The sequence below is a fragment of the Brassica rapa genome, chromosome A06 (genome assembly GCF_000309985.2).
Source record: "Brassica rapa cultivar Chiifu-401-42 chromosome A06, CAAS_Brap_v3.01, whole genome shotgun sequence".
NCBI classification, from domain to species: Eukaryota; Viridiplantae; Streptophyta; class Magnoliopsida; order Brassicales; family Brassicaceae; genus Brassica; species Brassica rapa.
The window spans coordinates 25,604,522-25,627,604 of record NC_024800.2 but is presented as its reverse complement, the minus strand read 5'-3'; the positions used below and the strand labels follow the sequence as shown (position 1 = coordinate 25,627,604).

Genomic DNA, 23,083 nt, shown 5'->3' with positions numbered 1-23,083 from the left:
GGTGTATATTTTGAAAAATATGTTGATATTTGTTTTTCATGTAATTATTAGGATTTGGAAAAATGAATCCGAGGAACATAACCGATACCGATCCAAAGATATAGTACCAAACCCAAACATAAATTGATTAAATATTCTAATTATTCAAAATTTTGTTATTTAGAGAACTGAATCTGATCCGAACCGAAGTATTTAGTTATCCGAATTTATCTAAAAATAGATTTATATACTTATATATATTAATTATTTTTAGATTTAACGTATATAAAACATCAAAAATGATACTTTTAAATTGGTTTAAATACTTGAAAATATATATAGATAGTCAAAAGTAAATATCTGAAATAGTTAAAGTATACTCAAATCACCAAAAATACTTAAAATAATTATTGATTTCGTATCCAAAATTTTAAATCAAGCCAATTGATATGTTAAGTTTAAGTATTATGACATATGTTATTCAAATTTATACGTAATATATTATTTTATTTATACATTTTGAGAAATTTAAAATATATAATGATTTAAGACTTTAAAAATAATTTAAATTAGTTATCCAAACCCAAACCAAACCCGCAAAGATCCAAATCGAACTCAAACCAAAATTTAAAAACATTCTAATAAGGCTGAAATATTTGACCCCGAAAACCCAAAATACAAACCGATCAGAACTAAACCCGTATGGGTATCCAAAAGCCCATCCCTAGTCATTATTATATATCGTATTTTATCATCATATAATTAATCGTATTTTATATGTACCATCATATAAGTAATCATATAATTAATAGTATTTTATACATACCATCATATAAATAATTACATATATTATATTTTAAAAATTTAATATGAAATATGAAAACCATAATTTGAGTTGGTATTTCAAATTGGGCTTTGTATTATATTTTTCTTATATATATTGACAATATTTTTTTATAATGGTTATTGAAAAATAGTTTAGTAAAAATCCATTTTTGAATATATGTATATTTTTGAATCAATTTTTGATATAAATCAAATTTGAATTATTATTTTGATTTGAAATATGTATATAAAGTTTAAATTTTGTTTTATGGTTAGGTTAGAAATTTTTTTTTTAGGGAATTAGATTGACCCATTTTGGTATATTTTAAAAGTGGCCTAGATAACTTTCAATTTTTTAAAAAAACATAAGCCCATTACTTTTTTTCTTAATACTACTATCCTTGTTTTCAAACAAAAATATATTTTTTTTAAAAACTGCAATCAATGTTTCCAAACACTCCAAATTTTTAAAAGTCCTATTCAAGTCTCCAAACACTCCAATTTTGTACTTGAGTTTTAATAAGATAGATTAGTTAGTGTCGAATTAAGATATGTTTAGGTATCAAGTAATTTCAGTAGACAAAGACTTGTTGTTAAACACTTAAAATAGCATTTAGTGAGTATAAATGCATTACTATATATTGTATAATTTTATGTGTTCTCATAATTTAGTAAATTAAAGCATGTATCCTTTGGGTTCAGAATTGGAATTTTAAACCAAGAGCTAGCCTTGGACATGTATATATGGGCGTCTGAATTCTTAAAGCTTTTAATAGTAAAAACTCCATTTGGTTTAGTGGTGGTGACAGTCTTGAGCCACTTTTATTAGAAAGTAAAAATGTTGAAGACATGATCACGCATATTTACATTTTGTTTGGAAACTCCATTTCCACAAGGACTGGTTCTTCTGATCAAAAGCTGGGTTTCAAAACAGTCCACTTTTGGGTGAGAATTCGAGGAACCTCACGGGGTGCACGTGTGTGCAGCAACCTGCAAAGCTATTATGTACCAAGAGATTGTCGCTACAAGTTACAACTCATCATGCTAAACAAACGACGTCGTGTGTTAGTGACTCGAATCTTCAAATAAATCGTAATCATGAAATCACAAAAGTAAGACTTGGCATCCCAGAATACTATTAAAAGAAAGGCAGCAAATAAATCAATAAAAAAAAAAAGGTTGGGACGATCAAATGAAAACCGTTGGATCATCAAAGAAGAATTATAACTGGATCACGAGAAGAATATACAATTTTTATTAAAAGAAAAAAGAGCAAAAATTTAAAATAAAGCAAGAAAATTCATAGCTTTGAGAAAGAAAAAAAAGAAATTCATACTTGCAAAAGGAAAGGGGAACGAACGAGAGAATATAACCCAGAAAATAATAAAAAAAAAATTTCATCAAGTCAACAAAGAACAACGAACGAAAACAAAACAGGTCGGAACAAGTTTGAATGTTATCATCATCATCATCGTTGTAATCGCTTTTTCTCTTTCTCATCTGGGTATTTCCTCTGTTGACCTTCATCGCTTCTTTCTAAATTCATTTGTCTCTGTTTGTTTGTTTGTGGGGGAATGTGTAGCTTCCCTCTTGTACACAGAATCGGATTCGCCGAAAGTTTGAATTTTTATTTGAATTTCGTATAAAAGGTCGTGACTTTTGATTCTGTTTATAAAGTTGTAGGCTTGATCTAGTTTTTGAGTTCTGATGGATTTGGTTCTTATAGGTCTTGTTGTTATGTGGGATGATTAGAGAATCTGAGTTATAAAAAGCTATGTGGAAACAGATTCTGAGTAAGCTTCCCAAAAAGTCTTCAAAGAACGATCATCACCATCATCATCGTGGACGTGAACACGGTGCTGGTCATTCCTCTTCATCCTCTCATGCTTCCACTTCCAAAAGCAGTGACAATGGCCATGGAAAGTCAGCCAACTCTCACACCAAGAACGCTCCTTCAGGCGGGAGATCCGCTGGAAACACCAACACTAACAACAATGGAGGAGTCTTCATTCCTTATGAAGCATTACCGAGTTTCAAAGACGTACCCAACACCGAGAAGCAAAACCTCTTCATAAAGAAGCTGAACTTATGCCGTGTAGTGTTTGATTTCACAGACCCTACAAAGAACATCAAGGAGAAAGATATCAAGAGGCAGACATTGCTTGAGCTTGTGGACTACGTGAACTCCGCTAACGGCAAGTTCAGCGAGGTGAGTATTCAAGAAGTGGTACGCATGGTCTCTGCCAACATATTCAGAACGCTAAACCCTCAGCCACGTGAGAATAAAGTCATAGACGCCTTAGACTTAGAGGAGGAAGAGCCTTCCATGGATCTCGCCTGGCCTCACTTGCAGCTTGTCTACGAGCTTTTCTTGAGGTTTGTTGCTTCACCTGACACTGACACCAAGCTGGCTAAAAGATACGTAGACCAATCCTTCGTCCTGCGGTTACTAGACTTGTTCGACTCAGAGGATCCTAGAGAGAGAGACTGTCTCAAAACCATCCTCCACCGGATCTACGGTAAGTTCATGGTGCACCGTCCTTTCATCAGAAAGTCCATAAACAACATCTTCTACCGGTTTGTATTCGAGACAGAGAAACACAACGGGATCGCTGAGTTTCTCGAGATCTTGGGGAGTATCATCAACGGGTTTGCTCTTCCTTTGAAAGACGAGCACAAAGTGTTTCTCGTCCGGGTTCTGATACCTCTCCACAAACCGAAGTGCTTGCAGATGTATCATCAGCAGCTGTCGTATTGTATCACGCAGTTTGTGGAGAAGGATTGCAAACTTGCTGATACGGTTATTAGAGGGTTGCTGAAGTACTGGCCAGTGACGAACAGTTCCAAGGAAGTCATGTTTCTCAATGAGTTGGAGGAAGTGCTTGAAGCAACGCAGCCACCAGAGTTCCAACGGTGTATGGTGCCACTGTTTCGCCAGATTGCTCGATGCTTGAACAGTCTGCATTTTCAGGTACCTATTCAACTCTCTATGCTTTCTCACATTTGCTTTTGACATTTTCTGAAAAACACCCTCTCTCCTGCTGTTGGTTGAGCCTAGACCTGGTTTGTGTATTTCGGTAGGGGGCTAGAGAATCCATTTACTACATGACCTATTTTCCGTTCATGTAGTCTCGGGGTTTGGTTCAGTTCGGATAGTAAAACTAGGAACCCGAAAATACCCGGAAAATTTGGTTTTCATTTGGTTTTGTTCAGGTTTGGTTATTGAGTAGTTCGGGGTTATCGGGTATTTTAGGTAAAATATCAAAAAATTAAAATGATTCAGATAAAAATCTTGGATATCTCAGATAAATATCCGAGATAAAAATATCCGGATACTTTCGAGAAGATCTGATACTTTATAATAATTTAGTGTTCTTCAAATATTTTTGGATACTTTTAACAGATTTTTCAACTATAAATATATATATTTAGTTATGTTATATATATAATTAATATTTCTTCATCTGTTTATATTTTGTGTGTGCAGGTTGCAGAGAGAGCTTTATTCTTATGGAACAACAATCACATAGAGAATCTGATAATGCAGAGCCGCAAAGTCATTCTACCAATTATATTCCCTGCGCTGGAGAGAAACGCGCAGAAGCATTGGAACCAAGCTGTTCATAGCTTGACACTAAACGTCCGGAAGATATTTAGCGACCTTGACCCTGAGTTGTTCAAGGAATGCCTTGCTAAGTTCAAAGAAGATGAATCAAAGGAAGGTGAAACCAAAGCGAAACGCGAAGCCACTTGGAGACGTCTGGAAGAAGTTGGGATGCGAAAGGCTTCATGAGGTTAGAAGAGCTGTAAAGAAGAAAAAAATGAGAGAGAGCTTTTCGTGTCTTATCCACTGGAGTGTGGTATGTTCTTCAGATACTTCTGATATCAAATTCAGGAGAAGCATTGAAGAAAAGTGGCCTCTTCTTGAAAGTCAATATGTAAGATTGTTCCCGTTTTGATTTCTTCTTTGAAGCTTGTTAATGTTTTTTTTCTTCTTCATTTGCTATATTTGTCACATCTCTGTTACTCTTTTCCTGAGACTGTCTCTGATTCATTTTAACTTCTCCTTCTGATGATATCTGCAAAATTGCAGCGTTAGGAGTTTGCCACAAGAATCAGCTTGTTGTTTGTATTAAATACTTTTTCCCTTTCACTTGTATATTTTTTTTATTTAAAAAGCAGTCTTTGGTTTCAGTTTTTTTGGGGGTTTGTGGATCTGTTTTACTAACTCCAACAAGTCTTGGAACTCTAATTGCATGATCTAGATTTGGTTTCAGTCATTGGATTTTAAATCTCTCTTATTACTTGCATTGGTTTATGACTTAAAAACGTTGTCGACATGCTGTTCCCTGTTTCAGACAGTGAAATTTTTTTTCTCTGGTCATTCTGTCTTCTCTCAGTCACCATCCTTTCTTTTTTTATCTCTCTCTCTAGTCGTCTAATCGTTGGGCCCTAATCTTTATCCATTTCCTTTTCTCTCTCTCTCCTCATGCCAACGAAGCAATAGCCATGAAAAGCTAAACCCTTCTTCTTGGTTCTTCTGCTTCGTTATATGATTCAGATCTTGTTTTTGCTCTGCTTTTGCTTGGTCTCTGGATGACTAAATCAAATCGTTTTTTTTATGCGTGGTGAGAGATGACTTAGGAGTAGTAAAGTATACTTCTTCTAGTTTCTGAGATCTGACTTTGCTTTAAAGTTAGTTAATGGAAACTTGAGAATATCTGATCTGACTCTCTCTACAGCTGAAAGTTTTGACTTGGGAAGATGTTTAAGCAAATACTTGGGAAGCTTCCTAAGAAACCTTCTTCTGCTAAGTTTTGGGATAATGGTGAGTCCCAAGCTCCAGACAACAACAACAACCAAGAAGTTTCAAGCCAGAGAGCATCATCAAATGGAGACAATCTTGCTTCTCTTTCCGTTGATGTCTTGCCAAGGTTGAAAGATGTTTCCATCTCCGAGAAGCAGGAGCTCTTTCTCAAGAAGCTTAGGTTATGCTGCGTAGTGTTTGACTTCGCCGCCGAGCCTCAAAGAAACCTCAAGGAGAAAGAGATCAAACGGCAAACACTTCTCGAAGTTGTGGACTATGTCATCTCTTCAGGGAACGGCAAGTTCCCTGAACCAGTTATCCAAGAAGCTACAAGGATGGTTTCAGCCAATCTCTTTAGTAATCCTCACCAACAACACTGGAAGAACAAAACTCCAGAAGCAGGAGACTTGGAAGAGCAAGAAGAAGGATCTCTAAACCCTTCTTGGCCTCACTTGCAGATCGTTTACGAGTTCCTCCTAAGAATCGTTGCATCTCCCAACACAGACGCCAAGATATCCAAGAAATATATTGATCATACATTCGTCCTCAAGCTCTTGGACTTGTTCGACTCCGAAGATCCTAGAGAAAGAGAGTATCTCAAAACTATACTCCACCGTATCTACGGGAGGTTCATGGTCCACCGTCCCTTCATCAGGAAGACCATGAACAACATCTTGTATGATTTCATATTGGAGACAGGGAAACACTCTGGAATCGCCGAGTTTCTCGAAGTGTTGGGATCAATCATCAACGGTTTCGCTTTGCCTCTCAAGGAAGAACACAAGCTCTTCCTCACTAGAGTGTTGGTTCCTCTTCACAAGCTGAAATGCTTGCCTAATTACCACCAGCAGCTTTCTTACTGCGTCATACAGTTCGTTGAGAAAGACTGTAAGCTCGCTGATACTGTTATCAAAGGGCTGTTGAAGTACTGGCCTGTTACTAATAGCTCCAAAGAAATCATGTTCTTGAATGAGTTGGAGGAGATTTTGGAAGCGACTCAGTTAGCAGAGTTTGAACGTTGTATGATTCCTCTCTCTCGCCAAATTGCTCAGTGCTTGAGCAGCTCTCACTTTCAGGTCAGAGAATCTTTACTTTGTTAACTCTTGAATGGTTCATGAGTTTCACTACTTGTGTACTTGTTTAGGTAGCGGAACGGGCACTATACTTGTGGAACAATGATCATGTGAGTAACTTGGTGAGACATAACAGCAGAATCATTTTGCCAATAGTGTTTCCAGCTCTGGAGAAAAACGGTAGTAGTCATTGGAATCAGGCTGTGAAGAACTTGACTGAGAATGTGCTTAAGGTTTTGTCTGATACAAATCCGGAACTGTTTGAAGAGTGTTTGCGCAAGTTTCAAGAAGATCAGCAAAATGCAGAGGATAACAAGAAGAAAAATGGGGAGACGTGGAGACAGCTAGAGGAGATTGTTGCTTCAATGGCGAAGTAAAGAGTTTATGTTCTGAACTTTTTACGCTATACAAAAAAGGCAAAATTGGTTTATGTTTTTGTAATTTGTTTTTTAAAGCCTGAAAGGTATATACAGTTTACTTTCGCTTGCTTGGTTCAGGTCTATTGTTTGTCTTCTTCCAGTTCTTGATTTGTCTGTCTGTATACTTTTTTTGTTCATGTAAACGTCTTTATATGAAAAAACGAGTTTTCTATTTGTCTGAAAGACGCAGTGAAAGAGATGACTCTTGCTCGAAGATTGCATGAAAACAGTCATCTGAGAGAGTTGATGTGATCTCCAAGGACATCAAAGAACTTATAAACTAGAACCCTCCTTTTTTAGATCACCTCCTCAACCATTTCACATGCCAACCAACTGTGCTCTCCTTCTGGTAATACCTATAAAAACAACAGCTCCAAGAAAAAAAAAAACTGAAAAGAAAATATATATCCACTACAAAGGAAACAAATTCATCTGGTAACGAACCAATGTTAGCTTCAAAAAGCGGCAAGAGAGTGACTCTTGCATCTCCTATATACAGAAACAACATACCTGTAGTCAGTGTGTAGTTTCTGGCAGAATAGCAAAACAATGTGCAAAGACAGCCTCCTTCTGCCAGGTAAGCAGTTTAAGTACTCAGTTCAGTTCCTTCATGTAACTATGTACTCGATAGTTTCTTGTAGTCTAATAAACCATATGCATTCATTCATTTGTATCATTTTAAAATTTTAACAATTGCAAACGTTTTCATTGTTACTTGAGTTAATATAAACAAAGCAGAAATGCAAATACCTAACGGCTTTAGACAATATGAAGAAAGAGGCAAAGCTATCCTTTTTAACTAGTGTTTCAAAACGACACCGTGTTGGGGTCGGAAACACCGAGGGCCTCTCGTTTCAGTGGAGAGAGAGAGAAAAAAAAAATCTTATCTCATGTGTTCCATTGGCAAATGACAGAACAAAGATCTTTTCTTTTTCTCTCCCTGTGTCAGGAACTTACCTCTTTGAAGTTATAATATTCGTATTATATAAATTAATCAAAGAAAATTATTTCATCATCGTCGTCATCTTCTTCATCTTGTAGAAGTGAAGCTTGTCAAGGTGAAAAGTTTAATGGCTTTGACTTCGTGCCTAAACACTGGAGTAGTTCCGATGTCTCCGACCACCGGATGTAATCTTTCCGGCAGTCTTGTGAAGTTGGACAATGGCTTCTCCGTTCCGGGAAAGTTACAGAGCGTTCGAAAAAGTGGTAGAGAGAGGTTGAGAGTCCAAGCGGTTTTCAGCTTTCCTCCGGCGTTTCTAACGAGAAACGGTCGAGCGGAGAAGCAGAAGCAGCTGAAGCAAGATCTTCTCGAAGCCATTGAGCCTCTCGAACGTGGCGCCATCGCTTCTCCTGATGACCAGCTTCGGATTGATCAGGTTCCATTTCTCTTTCTTGTTGCAGATATATAGTTGGAGCCACTTGAGATCTAAACTAACATACACGAGTTTTGTTTGTGTGGGAGACAGTTGGCGCGTAAAGTGGAAGCAGTGAATCCAACCAAGGAGCCTTTGAAATCTGATTTGCTCAATGGGAAATGGGAGCTCATTTACACAACCTCTGCTTCTATTCTTCAGGCTAAGGTTAGACCTTGTCCTGTTGTTGTTTGGTGTCTTGTGTTTTTTAATTGGGCTTGTTGTGTCATTGTCTTTATCTTTAAAATGCAAAACAGAAACCAAAGTTCTTGAGATCGATAACAAACTACCAGTCTATCAATGTGGATACACTCAAGGTTCAAAACATGGAGACTTGGCCTTTCTTCAACTCGGTAATGTTTCAAACCCGTTTGTACCATTTGCACTAATAGCTCTCCACCCTGTGCTAGACCAATATACTAAGCTTTTCTTGTTTTCTGTTGATATGGTAGCCTGTTGATATTTATCCATTGTCATATCAATATCGAAGATTTAGTACAAAAAGTTTCATAGATCCTGTAAATCTAGGATTGAGAACGGCTGAGTACGCAAGAACAAATGATTAAAAACAAACTTAGCAAACAACGTTTGTTTTGTATATTGTATGAGTGGGTGGGTGTCTTTTTGCAGAATTTGTAAAATGAGTCTTATCTATTTAGCAAAACAAAATCTTTTGTATTTGTAGGTAACTGGAGACATAAGACCCCTCAATTCAAGGAAGGTCGCTGTGCAGCTCAAAGTGTTTAAAATTCTCGGCTTTGTAAGTTACACTGAAACTGAAACTCCTTCTTTGCTATAATATTACAAGAGAACCCAATGTACTGATTCAAACTGGGTTAATGATGGTCTGAATGGTCTTTTGCTGGGCAGATTCCTGTAAATGCACCTGATACCGCACGTGGTGAACTAGAGATTACCTATGTGGACGAGGAACTACGGTTAGTTGTGAATAATAGTATTGTGAACAAAAATATACAAAACGTTTTGAATCTTAAAAACAATGTTGTGTTTCTGTGCAAGGCTATCAAGGGGTGACAAGGGAAACTTGTTTATATTGAAGATGTTTGATCCCACTTACCGAATCCCTCTCTGAAGCCAAAATGGTTCCAAGCCCATCATACAAACATACATACCCCACCCCACATCGCTTGTTCTGTTTCTCTTCATCATCATATGTATAGATGAATGTTTATTCTTCTACAAACATAAAGTCTAATAAGAGCTAAAAAGAAAAGAAAGGAAAAGAGACGAGCTCTTGTCTCAATTTTAATTTTGTAATTGTAATCAGATGAGAAGCTCAAAACTTTGAAATCGGTTGTGTCTCTTGTTAAAAATGGATTGAAATGTAATAAATGAGCTTGAGCTTTAAGATGTGACAACATACAAACGACGCCGTACAAGGCCGGAAGACGCAGACCTTTCGTTTAAGAGTTTGTCGTAAAGCGCTCTTCCTTTGCTTGCTTTGGAAACAGAGTCTCTATGAATCGGAAGCAACATACTTGAAGACACACAGACGAAAATCTCCGATGGGTTTCATCGCTCTGCAATCTTGGAGCAGAGGAGCTTCAACTTCTCTTCATCTCCTTCGTCCAGGTAGGTGAGTTAGACTCCTTACTCGATCTGATTCAAATCCAATTTATACAACGGAGACACTGAATCTTTGGTTTAATCAGTTGGTCCGAATCCTAAGCTATATGATGCTGGAGCAGTCAAGTTTGATGTAAGAGCCTCTTCGAGTCGTAAATCGCGTAAGAAACAAAGAAGAGAGTCTCAACAAGGTAAAGACATAGCCAGAAGAAGTGTTACTGAAACAGATAAAGGAGAAGAAGTAATAGCTCAAGTTGATGACACTTCTACTTCAAAGGACTCCATCAATGTTGTTGTTGCTGATCCTCGAGACAAAGTGCTTCAAGCTTGCACCGTAACTTCCGGTTTAATGGCTACATTAGGCCTTGTCATCAGGAAGGTGAGTTAATCCTTTGAAAAGTTTTTTTTTTTTTGTGATTTAACTAAGTGATTCTGTTTCTATTCTCAGGCGTCTCATGTTGCGTCGACTGAAGGGTTACCAATCCCAGACTGCTCTTCAGAAATACCATGTAACATCTTGAACTTGGCTTATGTGGTGTAATAAATTTTTAAAGATTTGTCTGATTTTTCTTGCAGTTGGTTTTGAAACTTGGCATCTCGGTTTAATTGCTGGAACCGTTGTGTTGATATCATCAAGCAGGTTCTTGCTACTAAAGTCTTGGCCAGATTTTGCTGACTCAAGTGAAGCAGCAAACCAACAGGTGAAAACATAGGGAACCGTAGTAACATTCTTAAGGTTCTCTAGAGCTTTACTGACTCATTTGGATTCATAACTTGCAGATCCTTACTTCGCTGGAACCTCTAGATTACCTTGTTGTTGCTACTTTACCTGGACTTAGCGAGGTACAATCAAAGATACAACACACGAAAAAAGTTTTCTCCTTTTAATAGTCAAAGTTCATATTTGATATTGTTGACAGGAGATGCTGTTTAGAGGTGCGTTGATGCCTTTGTTTGGAACCAGTTGGGTCAGCATTGTTGGAGTTGGACTCATCTTCGGTTTACTTCATCTTGGTAGCGGAAGAAAGTACTCCTTTGCGGCTTGGTAAACCATATTTTATCATCCTTCTTTGATTGTCTTCACATGTTCTTGCATCTCTTTGTTACATTTCCGGTTCAGCTATTGAATTCTATGGTCTTGTGAATTTCTCAGGGCGTCGGTTGTGGGTATAGTATACGGTTACGCAGCGGTTCTGTCGTCGAGTCTTGTCGTTCCGATGGCTTCTCATGCACTCAACAATTTGGTCGGAGGCTTGCTGTGGCGTTATAGTAGCAGTTCCAAGCTCAAGTCATTGGAGTGAAAGCTTAAATTAGATTTATAAATGGGGTTTAATTTAAAAAGCTTACACTTTTATGGGTCGTTTTGTGAAATATTTATAGTATAGGGTGCTTTACTGCAATTTTAGTGCACCAATGTGTCACATCACAAGAAGACAAAATGAGAAAAAAATATTTATAAATTTATGACGTGTAAAGTTGGAGAACCAATCATCAAATCTCTAGTTAAAAAAAAAAATGAAAGTCTTGTTCATAAGATATTGTATTTTTCCACTGTTGTTAAGAAATATATTCCTTCTTAATTATCTTAATTAGTGTTAATGATGCTTAATTAGTTTGCAGAAAGCCAGAAACTATTTTTTTTAATTTAAATGAAAGAAAACTGAAAACAGGAAGAGGAAGGTGTTTGGTGGTCAAAAAAGTCAGTACGCGATGAACAATGGAGATACAGAGACAGAGACGTCCTTCAGCGACTTGCTGAATCATTCTTTTTAAAGTTAAATGAAACTTCTTTATTGGATTTGGCTTCACACTTTAACTTGACATTAAAGCAACAAAGCTTTGAAACTAAACAAAACAAAATCTCAAGAGATATGCAAGCAGAGAAAGATGGGGAGTGGATGCGCTAAACAAGGAGGTTGTCCTAGCGATTACTTCGCCGTTGTCATAGCTGTTATCTGCTTCTTCGTGTATGCCTCTCTCTCTTCTTCTTTCGGTTTTCCAGCTCTTAGTTCTGAAGATCTGTTTTCTTTTTTTTGTTCGTTTACTGACTTTACTTGTTAACTGTTTATCAATTCAACTGTTTGATGTTATGTCTCTCTGGATTTACTTTGTTATAGTATGTCCCAAAGGATCTACCTTTCGCTTCTCTTTTCAACTTGATTTTGAAGTTCGAAAGGATCATTTAATGGCGATTTTAGTGAAATCTTTATCTTGAATGTATATCTGATGGATTTTTTTTGTTTTTAATTAAATCAGGCTTTTATCTCGATCGGTGTTACCATGTTTGATACACAAGGCTCCTCGTACCAACAGTAGCAGTTTCTGGATCCCTGTCATTCAAGTCTTCTCCAGCTTCAACCTCCTCTTCTCCATTGTGGTTAGTCAACTTGATGATGATGATGGATTATTCTCTAGTATGAAACTGACTCTTGTTTTTTTTTTTTTTTTTTTTTTTCAGATGTCAGTTAATCTGCTTCAGTTCAAGTCGCAACATTGGCAGCGCTATTGCTATCTTTGGGCAGGTTCTTGTTCTGAAACCAGATCTCAACCAGTTATATCTTCAAGTCTTTTGTACAATTGTGATGCATGAATGTAATGTTTGGTTTCAGTGTGGGTGGAAGGACCACTTGGATTCGGTTTGCTCATGAGCTGCCGTATCACTCAGGCCTTTCAACTCTACTTCATATTCGTCAAGTAAGGATATAATACTTAAAACATGATCTGTGGTGTTTCATGCTATATTTAGTTTAATGTTTGTTTGTAATGTAGGAAACGTCTACCACCTGTTAAGTCATACGTCTTTCTCCCCCTTGTTTTGTTGCCATGGATCTTTGGAGCTGCAAGTAAACGCCTCTCTTTGCAACTTTATTGTTCTCTACTTTGCAAAAGTTATTGGTTATAATGCTTTGGTTTTGGTTTTTTAGTAATCCATGCAAGAAAGCCTCTCAGCAATGAATGCCACTTGGGTCTTCAATGGACTTTCCCAGTTGCAGGCCTTCATGCTCTTTACGTCCTTGCTTTAGCTGCATTCACAAGAGCCGTCCGTCATGTGGAGTTTCGTTTTGATGAGCTTAAAGATCTCTGGAAAGGGATTCTCGTCTCAGCTCTTTCAGTTGTTATATGGGTAACAGCGTTTGTGTTGAATGAGATTCTCACAGAAATCTCTTGGCTTCAAGTCGCTTCAAGATTTGTGCTCTTAGTCACGGTATGAAGGCTCTAACCAAGACTCTCTGCTTGTCATCAGTTGAAAAAGTATTTGTTTTGTTTTACAGGGTGGGGTTCTTGTGGTTGTCTTCTTCTCCATCTCGAGCAATCAACCTCTTCTCTCGCAAATCAGCCTTAAGAAGAAAGACAACTTTGAGTTTCAAAGAATGAGTCTAGCTCTAGGGATACCTGATAGCGGTTTGTTGTTTCGAAAGGAGGAGTTTCGACCTGTTGATCCTAATGAGCCGCTTGATAAGCTTCTTCTCAATAAAAGATTTCGCCAATCTCTTATGGAGTTTGCGGATAGGTACTACTGTGTTTGATGTCTTTACCTTTCATTGTTCATCCCCTGCTTTAGACGTTTTGATATGAAGTTGTGATCTTGTTAGCTGCTACGCTGGAGAAACGTTGCATTTCTATGAGGAAGTGTATGAACATGGTAAAATACCTGAAGGTGATTCGATAAGGAGAATCTACATGGCTCGACATATCATGGAGAAGTTCATCGTCGCAGGTTTAGTATCTAACATCCATCTTCTTTCTTCATGAACCGGTTTTAAGTGTTGCTCTTTAAAACGCAGGAGGGGAAATGGAAGTGAACGTATCACATAAAACCAGGCAAGAGATCTTAACCACTCAAGATCTAACTCACCCTGATCTCTTCAAGAACGCATTAAACGAAGTGATGCAATTGATCAAGATGGTAAGATATCATCTCTTTTTCACTCTCTTTCGCCTTCAAAAAGCTTTTTCTCTTGGTTCTCATTGTCTTTGATGATGATATTTGAAGAACTTGTTGAGAGATTACTGGTCATCTATCTACTTCATCAAGTTCAAGGAAGAAGAAGGCTGCGATAAGGAAGGATGGAGTTTCTCTCCTCCAAGGATAAGTTCAGTTCAAGGCTCTGATGATCCTTTCTATCAAGAACATTTGTCAAAGAGTCCCACTTCCAGATGCACTAGTCCCGGTTAAGGAATCTTAACCAGAACCTAAACCGCCTTTTTAAACATACCGTATTTTGATGTTTATAGCAATTTAGTCCATAAACCACGTCTTCAACATATTTACAACATCTTATAGCAAATCTAGTCAAATATATAATCTCTCCTTTCACATTTATTGTACATGTCTGTTTCTCTCACTCTTGTTATATAATACATACCAGACTGAAAGAGAATGTCCGGTTCATGTTTTGATTTGGTTTGAATGTTTGTACCGGGATAAAATTATGGAAGCTTACTAATTAATGTCTGGAAAACTACCAAATTTACTGCATTTGTCTCTCTAAATATCAGTAGGAAAAATGTACAAATGACTCACTTTGTCAAATAAAAGTATCTAAAAAATAGGATGTATGATATTGATGATGATGATGATGTTTGCATCACACCTTCGGACATCCCATACCACATTTGTTTCACGTGGCACTAACATCTTAACACGTTCACTTACACATTCAGAACCCAGAAAAATAAGTTTTTTCATACGAGAGAGAATTCAACCTTAGTCTAAAAGAGTAAAAGTTTAAAACGATAAGGTGGGAAGCGGATCAATTATCTTCCCAGTTAGGCATGTATATGAGATTATCTCATTTGATTGTATCAAAACTGGTTTCGGTAAATAAAACACACGACAATTACTTATAGGTAAAGAGTCTTGTCAACGCAAAAAAAAAAGTTTTTAACTATGGTTTGAGATGATAAGTAGTTCCTATATAAGGTAATAGTTAATTGTTATGGTGGCTCTTTCTAAATTTTAATGATTCTCATCTGATAGAATATGAAAATTATTTCCCAAAGAAGTTCTTTCTGTGTGTGTGCCGGCTAGTGGCTACAAGGTTTTGGTCAAATACTCAAATATATGTGGCAATTATTGAGTCTCGTCGATTGCAACCCTTGATGATGTTCTTGTCAAGATAGTTTATAGGAGTAATATCGAAGGGAATCTTTATCAGTTTACGTTTCACCTAACTAGTTAATTGAATAGTTGTTAAATAATATATAATTATTTACTTACTGTTTTTTTTTTTGCATTCTAAAACAAACACCCAAAAACTTAATATTTCGAGAATACAAAAACATTGCTAGCTTAATAATATATGAACGCATCCTAATGCTTTAATAAAATTCCCAATACATATATTTGTTATATTTAAGAAGTTATGGGAACTGAAGTGTTGCTTTTAAATGATGATATTAAAAAAAAAATCAGTAATTGTATTTTCAAAACATTTTTGTTGAACTTCATAAACAAAAATTTGTTTTTAGATGAAAACTCAATTGATATAGTAGTTTAATTTTATCGTCTAATCATCTTTAAGATTCATATTTAAATAGACTTTTAGTTTATGTATGGTTCCAAATGAGTTTATAATTCAAATTATAAAGTTATAAGTGAATAAATTTAAAGTTTATCCGTTTATTATTAAAGTCATTTTCAGAACAAGACGCTTTGTATAAATTCTTATGATAATGACACTCTGTACATGTTGGGCAAGTTTTTGCACAGTTGAAGAAAGTTAAATTACCAAGCTCTTATTATTGGTTTGAGTATAAGGTTTCAAATCACTTCTTATTATTATTACCAAACATTTATTCAAAGTTCACATATAAAATCATCATGATTCATGAACATCAAATAAAACCAACAGGAACAAATCACTACTTTTCCTACAATGTTCTGTTTTGATTATTATCTTTACTTGGAAAAGACGATATAAAATGCAGATGGGAATATTCTTGTCGATGAAGCCATAACTGGCACTTTATATTGTAATTTGCCAGGTTGGCATTGCTTCCAAGCATATATATGCATCTTCTTATCAACTTCTGTTTAGTTTATAAAGATACAGACACACAAGCTAACACATTTTCAAGCACCAGTTATATTCATTGTCAATTTCATTAACTAGTCAAGAAACTCAAACTATAAGCTTGATTCAAGAAATTAATTTCGTTCTTTTCATCAAAGAGAATCAGAGGAAAGGAGAAGGAATTTTTTTTGTTTGAGGATGTCATGTAATCATAGTGGATAACCATGTGAGGACTTATGATACTAACAATTAATTAATAACTAGGTGATAACCATTTTGTTCTCAACTATTAAAACAATAATAAAGATCCGTTGGATGAGGATAACTTGTTCGACCACTCAACCCCTATTTTGGATGCACACGTATATTATGTATACATGCATTCATATACACCATGATGTTATCCATCACAACTATACGTATATGTGCACATACACACACATAAGAGTATCACAATTTATCAGAAAAAAATGTTGTAACAGAGAGAGAGAGAGATCTAAATTGCTTTATAAAACCGCATAAAGAGACACCACATCTTTCTTTCCTCTTCATTCAATTTGCTTTCCTCAACGCAAAAGTTGCAGACTTTCCGTTATTGTGATCGTCAATTCTCCAGAAAAAAACATTCTCCGATCGTTCGTTTTTCTTTACCCTGATCAGACAACAAAACCAAACAAAAGAAAGCCACTTCTGCTGTCTGAATAATTCTGAGGTTTGATTCTTCTCGATGATGAAAATGGTTTGTTGCAGATGGGTATTCATAAAGTTCGCTCCTTTTTATTTCTTAACATGTAAATTAATTATAACTTCCTTGAATCTGAGTAAATGATCAAAATTGTGGTGTTAGCACTTTAAATCAATTTCTCTGATGTGTTTTTTGTTCTGTTAATTAAGATCGGTTTGGTTTTTCTGGGTTTGTGTGTTGATTTTGTTGGGCTAAAGGTCAAAAATTGAGTTTCCGTGTGCAGAGGAGAAGGAGAAGTCCTTTGCGTGTGACAAATAGTTTTCTTTTAATCTTCTTCCGTATCTGATCCATCTTTCATTCTTATAGAATAATCCTCTTTTACTACACTTCTCTTCCAAGTTTCCTTCTTTCTTTCATTCTTGACCTGGTCTGATTTGATTGATTCTTCACAGATTCTTTCTCTGTTCTTGATTAGAAGAAACAAGAAAAGAAGTAAACTTTCCTTGTAATAATATAACCCATAAAGTTGCTTCCTTTGTACTATTTTGCAGGTGTCGTCTTGTCTTAATTCTTGATTTGTAGATAAATCTGTGTTGTCCAAAAATGGATGCTACATCGAGTGGAACTCCAGGGCTACAGTATCATAACATACCAGAGCAACCTGCTTCTCCTCCTGTGAAGAGACAAAAACGCCAATGCTTTGGAGACTCAACTACTCCTGGAGAGTTTCCTTTAGCAGCTAATCCTTCCATTGTCCTTCACGTTCTCACTGAATGTAGATTGGATCCTCGTGACCTCGCCAATCTTGAGGTTCTCTTTTTCGAGTAAAACTCTTAACCTTTCACGGATTTGATATTTTCTTGTTGTTGTTGTTGGTTTTAGGCAACGTGTTCGTTCTTTAGCCAGCCAGCGAACTTTGCACCGGACTGTAGCTTATCGCTATCCGAGCTCGCTGCTCTCGACATGTGTAACAAAAGGGTGATTTTCAAACCGATGAATGAAGAAGAACGTGAAGAAATGAAGCGTAGATGCGGAGGGTCATGGAAACTTGTACTTAGGTTTTTGCTGGCTGGTGAAGCGTGTTGTAGAAGAGAGAAGTCTCAAGCTGTTGCTGGTCCTGGTCACAGCATTGCAGTCACTTCGAAAGGAGAAGTTTATACTTTCGGTTATAATAACTCTGGACAGCTAGGACATGGCCATACCGATGAAGAAGCTCGCATTTTGCCCGTCAGGTATACATCATTGAGTGTTAGTGTTACAACCAAAGAGAACCTGAAGATGGTTTCACCGAGAGTTGTTATAACCGTGTGTTGTGTGCAGATCATTACAGGGCATCCGGATCATTCAAGCAGCAGCAGGAGCTGGCCGGACAATGCTAATAAGCGACAGTGGAAACGTTTACTCCTGTGGAAAAGATTCGTTCGGTGAAGCTGAATACGGAGGGCAAGGTTCTAAAGAGGTTACAACTCCTCAGCTTGTAACCTCTTTAAAGAACATATTCGTCGTGCAAGCGGCTATTGGGAACTTCTTTACCGCTGTTCTCTCACGAGAAGGGAAGGTCTATACATTCTCCTGGGGAAACGATGGTAGACTCGGACACCAAACCGAGGCTAATGATGTCGAGCCTCGTCCTTTGTTAGGGGCGCTCGAGAATGTACCTGTTGTGCAGATTGCTGCTGGTTATTGCTACCTTCTTGCCTTAGCTTGTCTACCAAATGGCAGCATGTGAGTTCCTTTTTATGCACTGTCTTTGGTTAACTAGACCGGTTCTGACGCAATTGCGTTCTTATTTCAGGTCGGTTTACTCGGTTGGTTGTGGTTTGGGAGGCAAGCTTGGTCACGGGTCAAAGACTGATGAGAAGTTCCCTCGGGTTATAGAGCAGTTTCAGGCGTTGAACATTCAACCTAGGGTAGTTGCAGCTGGTGCGTGGCATGCGGCGGTGGTAGGTCAAGACGGAAGAGTGTGTACTTGGGGTTGGGGAAGGTACGGTTGCTTAGGACACGGTAACGAGGAGTGTGAATCAGTCCCTAAGGTCGTTGAAGGGCTAAGTCATGTCAAGGCGGTTCATGTCGCAACGGGAGACTACACTACTTTTGTTGTCTCGGAAGATGGAGATGTTTACTCGTTTGGTTGTGGCGAGTCCGCTAGTCTCGGTCACCATATAGCCGCTGATGAACAGGTTAACACTTATTTCTTTTAAACGTGCGGTGCAAGGTATCTGACTCTTTATGTTTTGGTTTGGGTTTTGTTTATTAGGGTAATAGAAATGGGAATGTGCTGAGTCCAGCGGTAGTAACGTCGCTGAAGCAAGTGAAGGAGAAGATGGTTCAGATTAGTCTAACGAACTCTATATATTGGAACGCTCATACGTTTGCGCTCTCGGAATCAGGGAAGCTATTCGCGTTTGGTGCGGGTGATAAGGGTCAGCTTGGAGCAGAGCTTGGTCGTGACCAGACAGAAAGGTGTGTTCCTGAAAAAGTAAATATCGATCTGAGTTAGCGGTTTGTTGGCAGATCAGACAAAAAGGCAGGGAAATTGCGGTTTACTATGTTATGGGGTCACTTTGGAAGGGTTTGTACAAAAGGGGGAAACATAAGTTAAGGAACTTGTCTTAACATTTCATTGTATAGGGTCTGACATTATTCTAATTGTTCATGGGTCATGTTTTAGGTTGATAATTGTCGAATAATTTCAATTAGTCCATTTATTGTAAGGTTCAGATTCTATTTCATTTGTATAAAAAGACTCAAGGTTTACCAAAGTTTCCGTGCAGTTCACGCCATATCACTGTGTTTACTGTTTAGGGTAGAGGGAAATAAGGAAAGCATACAAAAATAGTCAGATAATCTAGGCTTAACAAGAGCCCTACAAATTTGTACTTGATACTTTTATTATTTTACATGATCACCTTATTACTCTTTTCATTTGACAACGTTGCTTTTTATACTTTTCAGATAAATTAAAACTAAAAAAAATATCTAAGATAAATTTTTAGGCTAAACTCAAGTTTAATTATATTCATTAACTGAGACAGGAGAGGGAGAGGGGCGAAACTAAAATTAGGAGTAGAAGATACGCCGTTAAATATTTTTTTGGCAAACCTCAAATTTCGCATTTTGATTAACAACAATGTATAAACAAAGATCCTTCACTACACAATTTTAAAAAATAATTCACAAGTAAATAAAGAAAATACCCATAAAACATTTGGAAAAAAGTCTTTTAGGATAATTAACTAATTTAAACTAACAAATGGCGCGCCTTCACGTAGCTCTCCTCCTCCTCCTCTTTGTCGCCGTGGCTGTCTCAGCTGTTGATAAACCCTCGACGATCACCTCTGGAGCCCCCGCAACAGCTCCGACCAATGTAGCTACAGCTGCTACTCCCGGAGCAGTCGCTGGATCAATGGGAAGCGATTCTTCGAACGCAAACTATCCGCCACCTCAACCACCTTCCGGAAACGACGCTACCGCCACGGTTGGATTCGCTTATTTTGTAGCTGCTGCGATGGTTGGATCGTTCTTCTTTTTACGAGATTTGATTTGATGCGTGAATTTTAAGAAATTGTTGACAGTTTTATTGAATGTAGTTTGTAATGTTTTTATCTTGTAGATGTAATATAGCATTTTGCTTGTCCCTTTCATGGATACAGAGATCATGACAAAAATGAAACCTTATGTGATACGTATCTATGTTTTATATAGTTTTATAATCTGTATCACAAATCCAGTATCTGCATGCACCCAAAAACGATAGAACCTTTTGACATTCAGAAAATGTTTGAAAGAGGTGAAAGTAGAACCGTCATCTATAAATCTTTGTAAATTTGGGTTAGTGATATTCGAGGATAATTAAAAGAAAAAAGATCTTAAAAAAATGATTTACGATGATGTATTTAGGTATAAATTTTCATAAAATAAGTACAATTATTAGTTGTAAATCATTCATATAGTGTTTTTAATATTACAGTAAAAAAAATAGTGTTTGAAAAAAACATGTAAAAAAAAAAGAAAACAACTTTCTCATTGGTTGTTAGATATGGGCCGGGAGGGAGAAGCTTGGCCCATACATGTCTCAAAAAGCGCGTGTCTATCACATCCTGTGAAATGAGACGCGCGTGGATGTATGTATTTTCAGTTTTTCACAGATACTCTGTTAGCCGATAGAGAGTAATTCGCAGAGAAGCGTAGCGGCAATGAAGGTCCAACGGTCAACCATTTTCGCAGTCAACGCGAAATCAAACCTCCATCACTTTCACTCCTCTCAGGTTAAAGTTCGGTTTTTTATTCACTTCCGAGAATACCCATTTTGCAATTGCAACTATATTGTCAATAGGCTGAGCTCGAGTCCGTGTCGAAGTTACTCGATAGGAAGTGGGGATTACAGAGTCCCGCAACTCCAATTCATCGAATCAGTGGAATCGGCAAACTCTCCTTCTTGAACAACACTCGTCCACGTCTCGGAGACGAAGTCTCTAAAAAAAGATCGTCTTTTTACATTCTGAGAGACGATCTTTTGCATCCTCTTGTCAATGGTAACAAAGCTAGAAAGCTTGATGCTTTGTTACCGCTTCTTCAGGATCATAAAGTCACTGACTTGGTGAGAATTTAGTTATCCTTTCTCAGTTGGGTCCTTTGAAAAAAAAATGCTTAGAGATTTTTGTTTGAATGTTAGGTTACGTGTGGAGGTTGTCAAAGCGCACACACAGCTGCTGTTGGTAAAAAAAAGTCAGAACCTTCTTATTGAGAGAACTAAACATGTTTATGTTTTGAATATCAGTTCTTTCTATGTTGTTACAGCTGTTTCTTGTGCTGAGAGAGGTGTGAGATCACATCTGCTACTGCGTGGAGAGCAGCCTGAGGTTTTGACTGGTTATAGCCTCGTTTCAACTATGTATGGAAACGTTGAGTATGTTCCGAGATCGAAGTATGCGAATAGAGAGGAGATGCTGAGAACTCACGCTGATCTTGTCGCTGGGGAAGACGGTTCTGTGTTATGGGTTAAAGATCTTGAGGCTATGGATGGTTTTTCGAGTTCAGAAGCTGCTTCTTCTAGAAAGGTTTTGATCGTTAATGAAGGCGCAGGAGATGCTCTTGCGTTACTCGGTAAGCATCTAATTTGGTTATAGATTAGTGTTATCGTTGACAAGGGCTTTGTGTCGCTGTGCAGGTATGTTTCGGTTAGTGAAGTATTTGTCAGAAGATCATTTACTTGGGAAGAAGAGTCGTGTCAAGTTTGTAGTTGATGCTGGTACGGGAACATCTGCTGTGGGGTTAGGAGTTGCAGCTATGTCTTTGGGGTTAGGTTTTGTTCACAAAGACTTTTTGTGTGTCTGTTTCTTTTCCCGCTCATGTTACACTTCTTCTTCTCAGGCTTCCCTGGGAGATCAACGCAGTGATGTTAGCTGATACGCTCCAAAACTACAAGAGACATGAAGCTCGCTTGTTAGAAGAGTTTACCAGGCAGTTTCTTCCCTCTATCGTTTGCAGCAGCTTGGATACGATCAAATGGGTAGAACGTCAACGCCCAAGAAAGTATGATTCTTTTCTCTATTGAAGATATACTATAAGTGATCTTTTCGGTTTATATTTCCTTTTGTTCTTGCAGGTTTGGGAAGGTCTTGGAAGGAGAAGTGGAGATGTGTCGGAAGATTGCCCAAGAGACGGGTGTTTTAGTGGATCCCATGTATACTTTAGCTGCTTGGGAGACGGCAACAGAGCTTGTGGAGGACGAGGAATCGAGCATTGTAGTGATGCTTCACACTGGAGGCACTCTTGGGATGTTTGGTCTTGCTCAAAGATATAAATCTTTCTTCACTAACTCGAACGATTAGGCTGTTGTAGGCATACCATTCCCAAGACAGACTTCCATAAATCTAAGATTTGGTTTGGTTTTACCCAAATTTAATCGAACCTAACCGAAACCATTTTGGCTCGTTTGGTTTTATGGCAATTCTATTCAGGTTAGAGTCTAGTTCGGTTCGATCATATCTTACATTTATTTTTATTTTTATTTTTTTTGTACTAAATACATATATTAAATTTGATAAAAATAAATTTATATTTTAAGTTTGTGCCGTACGTAAAAAGGCAAATCGTAGCTTATTGCAAATAGATTCAAATTATGTATATTAAAAAGAGAAATTCCATTAGATAGTCATTTTTAGTTTATTTTCACAAAAATAAATTTCAGGGAAGAAAATGATCGAAACAAGTGTTATTAAAGGATAAATATGCAATTATACTCAAGAGTTAATTAATCTAGACTTAGGGAAATTA

The 23,083-nt window shown here is 37.3% G+C and overlaps 8 protein-coding genes across 19 annotated transcripts; all 8 read left to right on the top strand.

Annotated features, from left to right (window-relative positions):
- Positions 1-1,426: 1,426 nt before the first annotated feature.
- Positions 1,427-4,982, top strand: LOC103875329 (serine/threonine protein phosphatase 2A 59 kDa regulatory subunit B' eta isoform). 6 transcript variants are annotated; one of them, XM_033273018.1, is made up of 4 exons: positions 1,427-2,241; positions 2,387-2,471; positions 2,507-3,775; positions 4,292-4,982. In XM_033273018.1, the coding sequence occupies exons 3-4, from the start codon at positions 2,579-2,581 to the stop codon at positions 4,595-4,597; spliced, it is 1,503 nt and encodes a 500-aa protein (XP_033128909.1). In that variant the 5' UTR covers positions 1,427-2,241; positions 2,387-2,471; positions 2,507-2,578; the 3' UTR covers positions 4,598-4,982. The 6 variants fall into 6 exon arrangements, with proteins under 6 accessions (XP_033128909.1, XP_033128907.1, XP_033128906.1 ...); XM_033273017.1 differs by having other exon boundaries at positions 1,428-2,280; XM_033273016.1 differs by having other exon boundaries at positions 1,427-2,471.
- Positions 4,983-5,243: 261 nt separating this feature from the next.
- Positions 5,244-7,277, top strand: LOC103875328 (serine/threonine protein phosphatase 2A 55 kDa regulatory subunit B' delta isoform). The gene is made up of 2 exons (XM_009153841.3): positions 5,244-6,687; positions 6,756-7,277. Exons 1-2 carry the CDS (start codon positions 5,569-5,571, stop codon positions 7,059-7,061), a joined length of 1,425 nt encoding a protein of 474 aa, XP_009152089.1. The 5' UTR covers positions 5,244-5,568; the 3' UTR covers positions 7,062-7,277.
- A 715-nt stretch (positions 7,278-7,992) lies between these two features.
- On the top strand, positions 7,993-9,785 carry LOC103875326 (probable plastid-lipid-associated protein 4, chloroplastic). Its single transcript, XM_009153840.3, has 6 exons — positions 7,993-8,479; positions 8,570-8,683; positions 8,773-8,868; positions 9,201-9,275; positions 9,386-9,453; positions 9,536-9,785. The coding sequence occupies exons 1-6, from the start codon at positions 8,174-8,176 to the stop codon at positions 9,606-9,608; spliced, it is 732 nt and encodes a 243-aa protein (XP_009152088.1). The 5' UTR covers positions 7,993-8,173; the 3' UTR covers positions 9,609-9,785.
- A 154-nt stretch (positions 9,786-9,939) lies between these two features.
- On the top strand, positions 9,940-11,628 carry LOC103875324. Its single transcript, XM_009153839.3, has 7 exons — positions 9,940-10,108; positions 10,189-10,481; positions 10,551-10,611; positions 10,679-10,803; positions 10,883-10,945; positions 11,023-11,147; positions 11,256-11,628. Exons 1-7 carry the CDS (start codon positions 10,042-10,044, stop codon positions 11,401-11,403), a joined length of 882 nt encoding a protein of 293 aa, XP_009152087.1. The 5' UTR covers positions 9,940-10,041; the 3' UTR covers positions 11,404-11,628.
- A 115-nt stretch (positions 11,629-11,743) lies between these two features.
- LOC103875323 (regulator of G-protein signaling 1) lies at positions 11,744-14,505 on the top strand. The gene is made up of 10 exons (XM_009153838.3): positions 11,744-12,069; positions 12,359-12,479; positions 12,561-12,624; positions 12,712-12,796; positions 12,872-12,945; positions 13,027-13,307; positions 13,375-13,613; positions 13,696-13,820; positions 13,888-14,009; positions 14,097-14,505. The coding sequence occupies exons 1-10, from the start codon at positions 11,990-11,992 to the stop codon at positions 14,277-14,279; spliced, it is 1,374 nt and encodes a 457-aa protein (XP_009152086.1). The 5' UTR covers positions 11,744-11,989; the 3' UTR covers positions 14,280-14,505.
- A 2,027-nt stretch (positions 14,506-16,532) lies between these two features.
- Positions 16,533-19,536, top strand: LOC103875322 (ultraviolet-B receptor UVR8). Of its 5 annotated transcripts, none has more exons than XM_009153837.3 (6): positions 16,533-16,858; positions 17,356-17,614; positions 17,687-18,036; positions 18,125-18,529; positions 18,600-18,984; positions 19,062-19,536. In XM_009153837.3, the coding sequence occupies exons 2-6, from the start codon at positions 17,408-17,410 to the stop codon at positions 19,302-19,304; spliced, it is 1,590 nt and encodes a 529-aa protein (XP_009152085.1). In that variant the 5' UTR covers positions 16,533-16,858; positions 17,356-17,407; the 3' UTR covers positions 19,305-19,536. The 5 variants fall into 5 exon arrangements, with proteins under 5 accessions (XP_009152085.1, XP_009152084.1, XP_009152082.1 ...); XM_009153836.3 differs by having other exon boundaries at positions 16,533-16,873; XM_009153834.3 differs by having other exon boundaries at positions 16,533-16,884.
- A 292-nt stretch (positions 19,537-19,828) lies between these two features.
- Positions 19,829-22,876, top strand: LOC103875320 (D-cysteine desulfhydrase 2, mitochondrial). Of its 3 annotated transcripts, none has more exons than XM_009153831.3 (7): positions 19,829-21,072; positions 21,141-21,404; positions 21,480-21,522; positions 21,605-21,910; positions 21,975-22,104; positions 22,178-22,339; positions 22,413-22,876. In XM_009153831.3, exons 1-7 carry the CDS (start codon positions 21,001-21,003, stop codon positions 22,636-22,638), a joined length of 1,203 nt encoding a protein of 400 aa, XP_009152079.1. In that variant the 5' UTR covers positions 19,829-21,000; the 3' UTR covers positions 22,639-22,876. The 3 variants fall into 3 exon arrangements, with proteins under 3 accessions (XP_009152079.1, XP_018515462.1, XP_018515463.1); XM_018659946.2 differs by having other exon boundaries at positions 21,480-21,532; positions 21,585-21,910; positions 22,413-22,869; XM_018659947.2 differs by having other exon boundaries at positions 20,912-21,072; positions 21,480-21,532.
- Positions 20,058-20,423, top strand: LOC103875321. The gene is made up of 2 exons (XM_009153832.2): positions 20,058-20,315; positions 20,418-20,423. The coding sequence occupies exons 1-2, from the start codon at positions 20,058-20,060 to the stop codon at positions 20,421-20,423; spliced, it is 264 nt and encodes an 87-aa protein (XP_009152080.2).
- Positions 22,877-23,083: the final 207 nt, after the last annotated feature.

Bases quoted from the DNA above. Each gene is read 5' to 3' on its own strand.
- LOC103875329 (XM_033273018.1), top strand. From the start codon at position 2,579: ATGTGGAAACAGATTCTGAGTAAGCTTCCCAAAAAGTCTTCAAAGAAC. The intron at 3,776-4,291 runs GTACCTATTCAA...TTGTGTGTGCAG, and splicing joins TGAACAGTCTGCATTTTCAG to GTTGCAGAGAGAGCTTTATT.
- LOC103875328 (XM_009153841.3), top strand. From the start codon at position 5,569: ATGTTTAAGCAAATACTTGGGAAGCTTCCTAAGAAACCTTCTTCTGCT. The intron at 6,688-6,755 runs GTCAGAGAATCT...GTACTTGTTTAG, and splicing joins TGAGCAGCTCTCACTTTCAG to GTAGCGGAACGGGCACTATA.
- LOC103875326 (XM_009153840.3), top strand. From the start codon at position 8,174: ATGGCTTTGACTTCGTGCCTAAACACTGGAGTAGTTCCGATGTCTCCG. The intron at 8,684-8,772 runs GTTAGACCTTGT...AATGCAAAACAG, and splicing joins CTTCTATTCTTCAGGCTAAG to AAACCAAAGTTCTTGAGATC. The intron at 9,454-9,535 runs GTTAGTTGTGAA...TTTCTGTGCAAG, and splicing joins TATGTGGACGAGGAACTACG to GCTATCAAGGGGTGACAAGG.
- LOC103875324 (XM_009153839.3), top strand. From the start codon at position 10,042: ATGGGTTTCATCGCTCTGCAATCTTGGAGCAGAGGAGCTTCAACTTCT. The intron at 10,109-10,188 runs GTAGGTGAGTTA...TGGTTTAATCAG, and splicing joins TCTTCATCTCCTTCGTCCAG to TTGGTCCGAATCCTAAGCTA. The intron at 10,482-10,550 runs GTGAGTTAATCC...TTCTATTCTCAG, and splicing joins TAGGCCTTGTCATCAGGAAG to GCGTCTCATGTTGCGTCGAC.
- LOC103875323 (XM_009153838.3), top strand. From the start codon at position 11,990: ATGGGGAGTGGATGCGCTAAACAAGGAGGTTGTCCTAGCGATTACTTC. The intron at 12,797-12,871 runs GTAAGGATATAA...TTTGTAATGTAG, and splicing joins CTCTACTTCATATTCGTCAA to GAAACGTCTACCACCTGTTA. The intron at 12,946-13,026 runs GTAAACGCCTCT...TTGGTTTTTTAG, and splicing joins ATGGATCTTTGGAGCTGCAA to TAATCCATGCAAGAAAGCCT.
- LOC103875322 (XM_009153837.3), top strand. From the start codon at position 17,408: ATGGATGCTACATCGAGTGGAACTCCAGGGCTACAGTATCATAACATA. The intron at 18,037-18,124 runs GTATACATCATT...TGTTGTGTGCAG, and splicing joins GCTCGCATTTTGCCCGTCAG to ATCATTACAGGGCATCCGGA. The intron at 18,530-18,599 runs GTGAGTTCCTTT...TTCTTATTTCAG, and splicing joins TGTCTACCAAATGGCAGCAT to GTCGGTTTACTCGGTTGGTT.
- LOC103875321 (XM_009153832.2), top strand. From the start codon at position 20,058: ATGGCGCGCCTTCACGTAGCTCTCCTCCTCCTCCTCTTTGTCGCCGTG.
- LOC103875320 (XM_018659946.2), top strand. From the start codon at position 21,001: ATGAAGGTCCAACGGTCAACCATTTTCGCAGTCAACGCGAAATCAAAC. The intron at 21,405-21,479 runs GTGAGAATTTAG...TTTGAATGTTAG, and splicing joins ATCATAAAGTCACTGACTTG to GTTACGTGTGGAGGTTGTCA. The intron at 22,105-22,177 runs GTTAGGTTTTGT...TCTTCTTCTCAG, and splicing joins GTTGCAGCTATGTCTTTGGG to GCTTCCCTGGGAGATCAACG.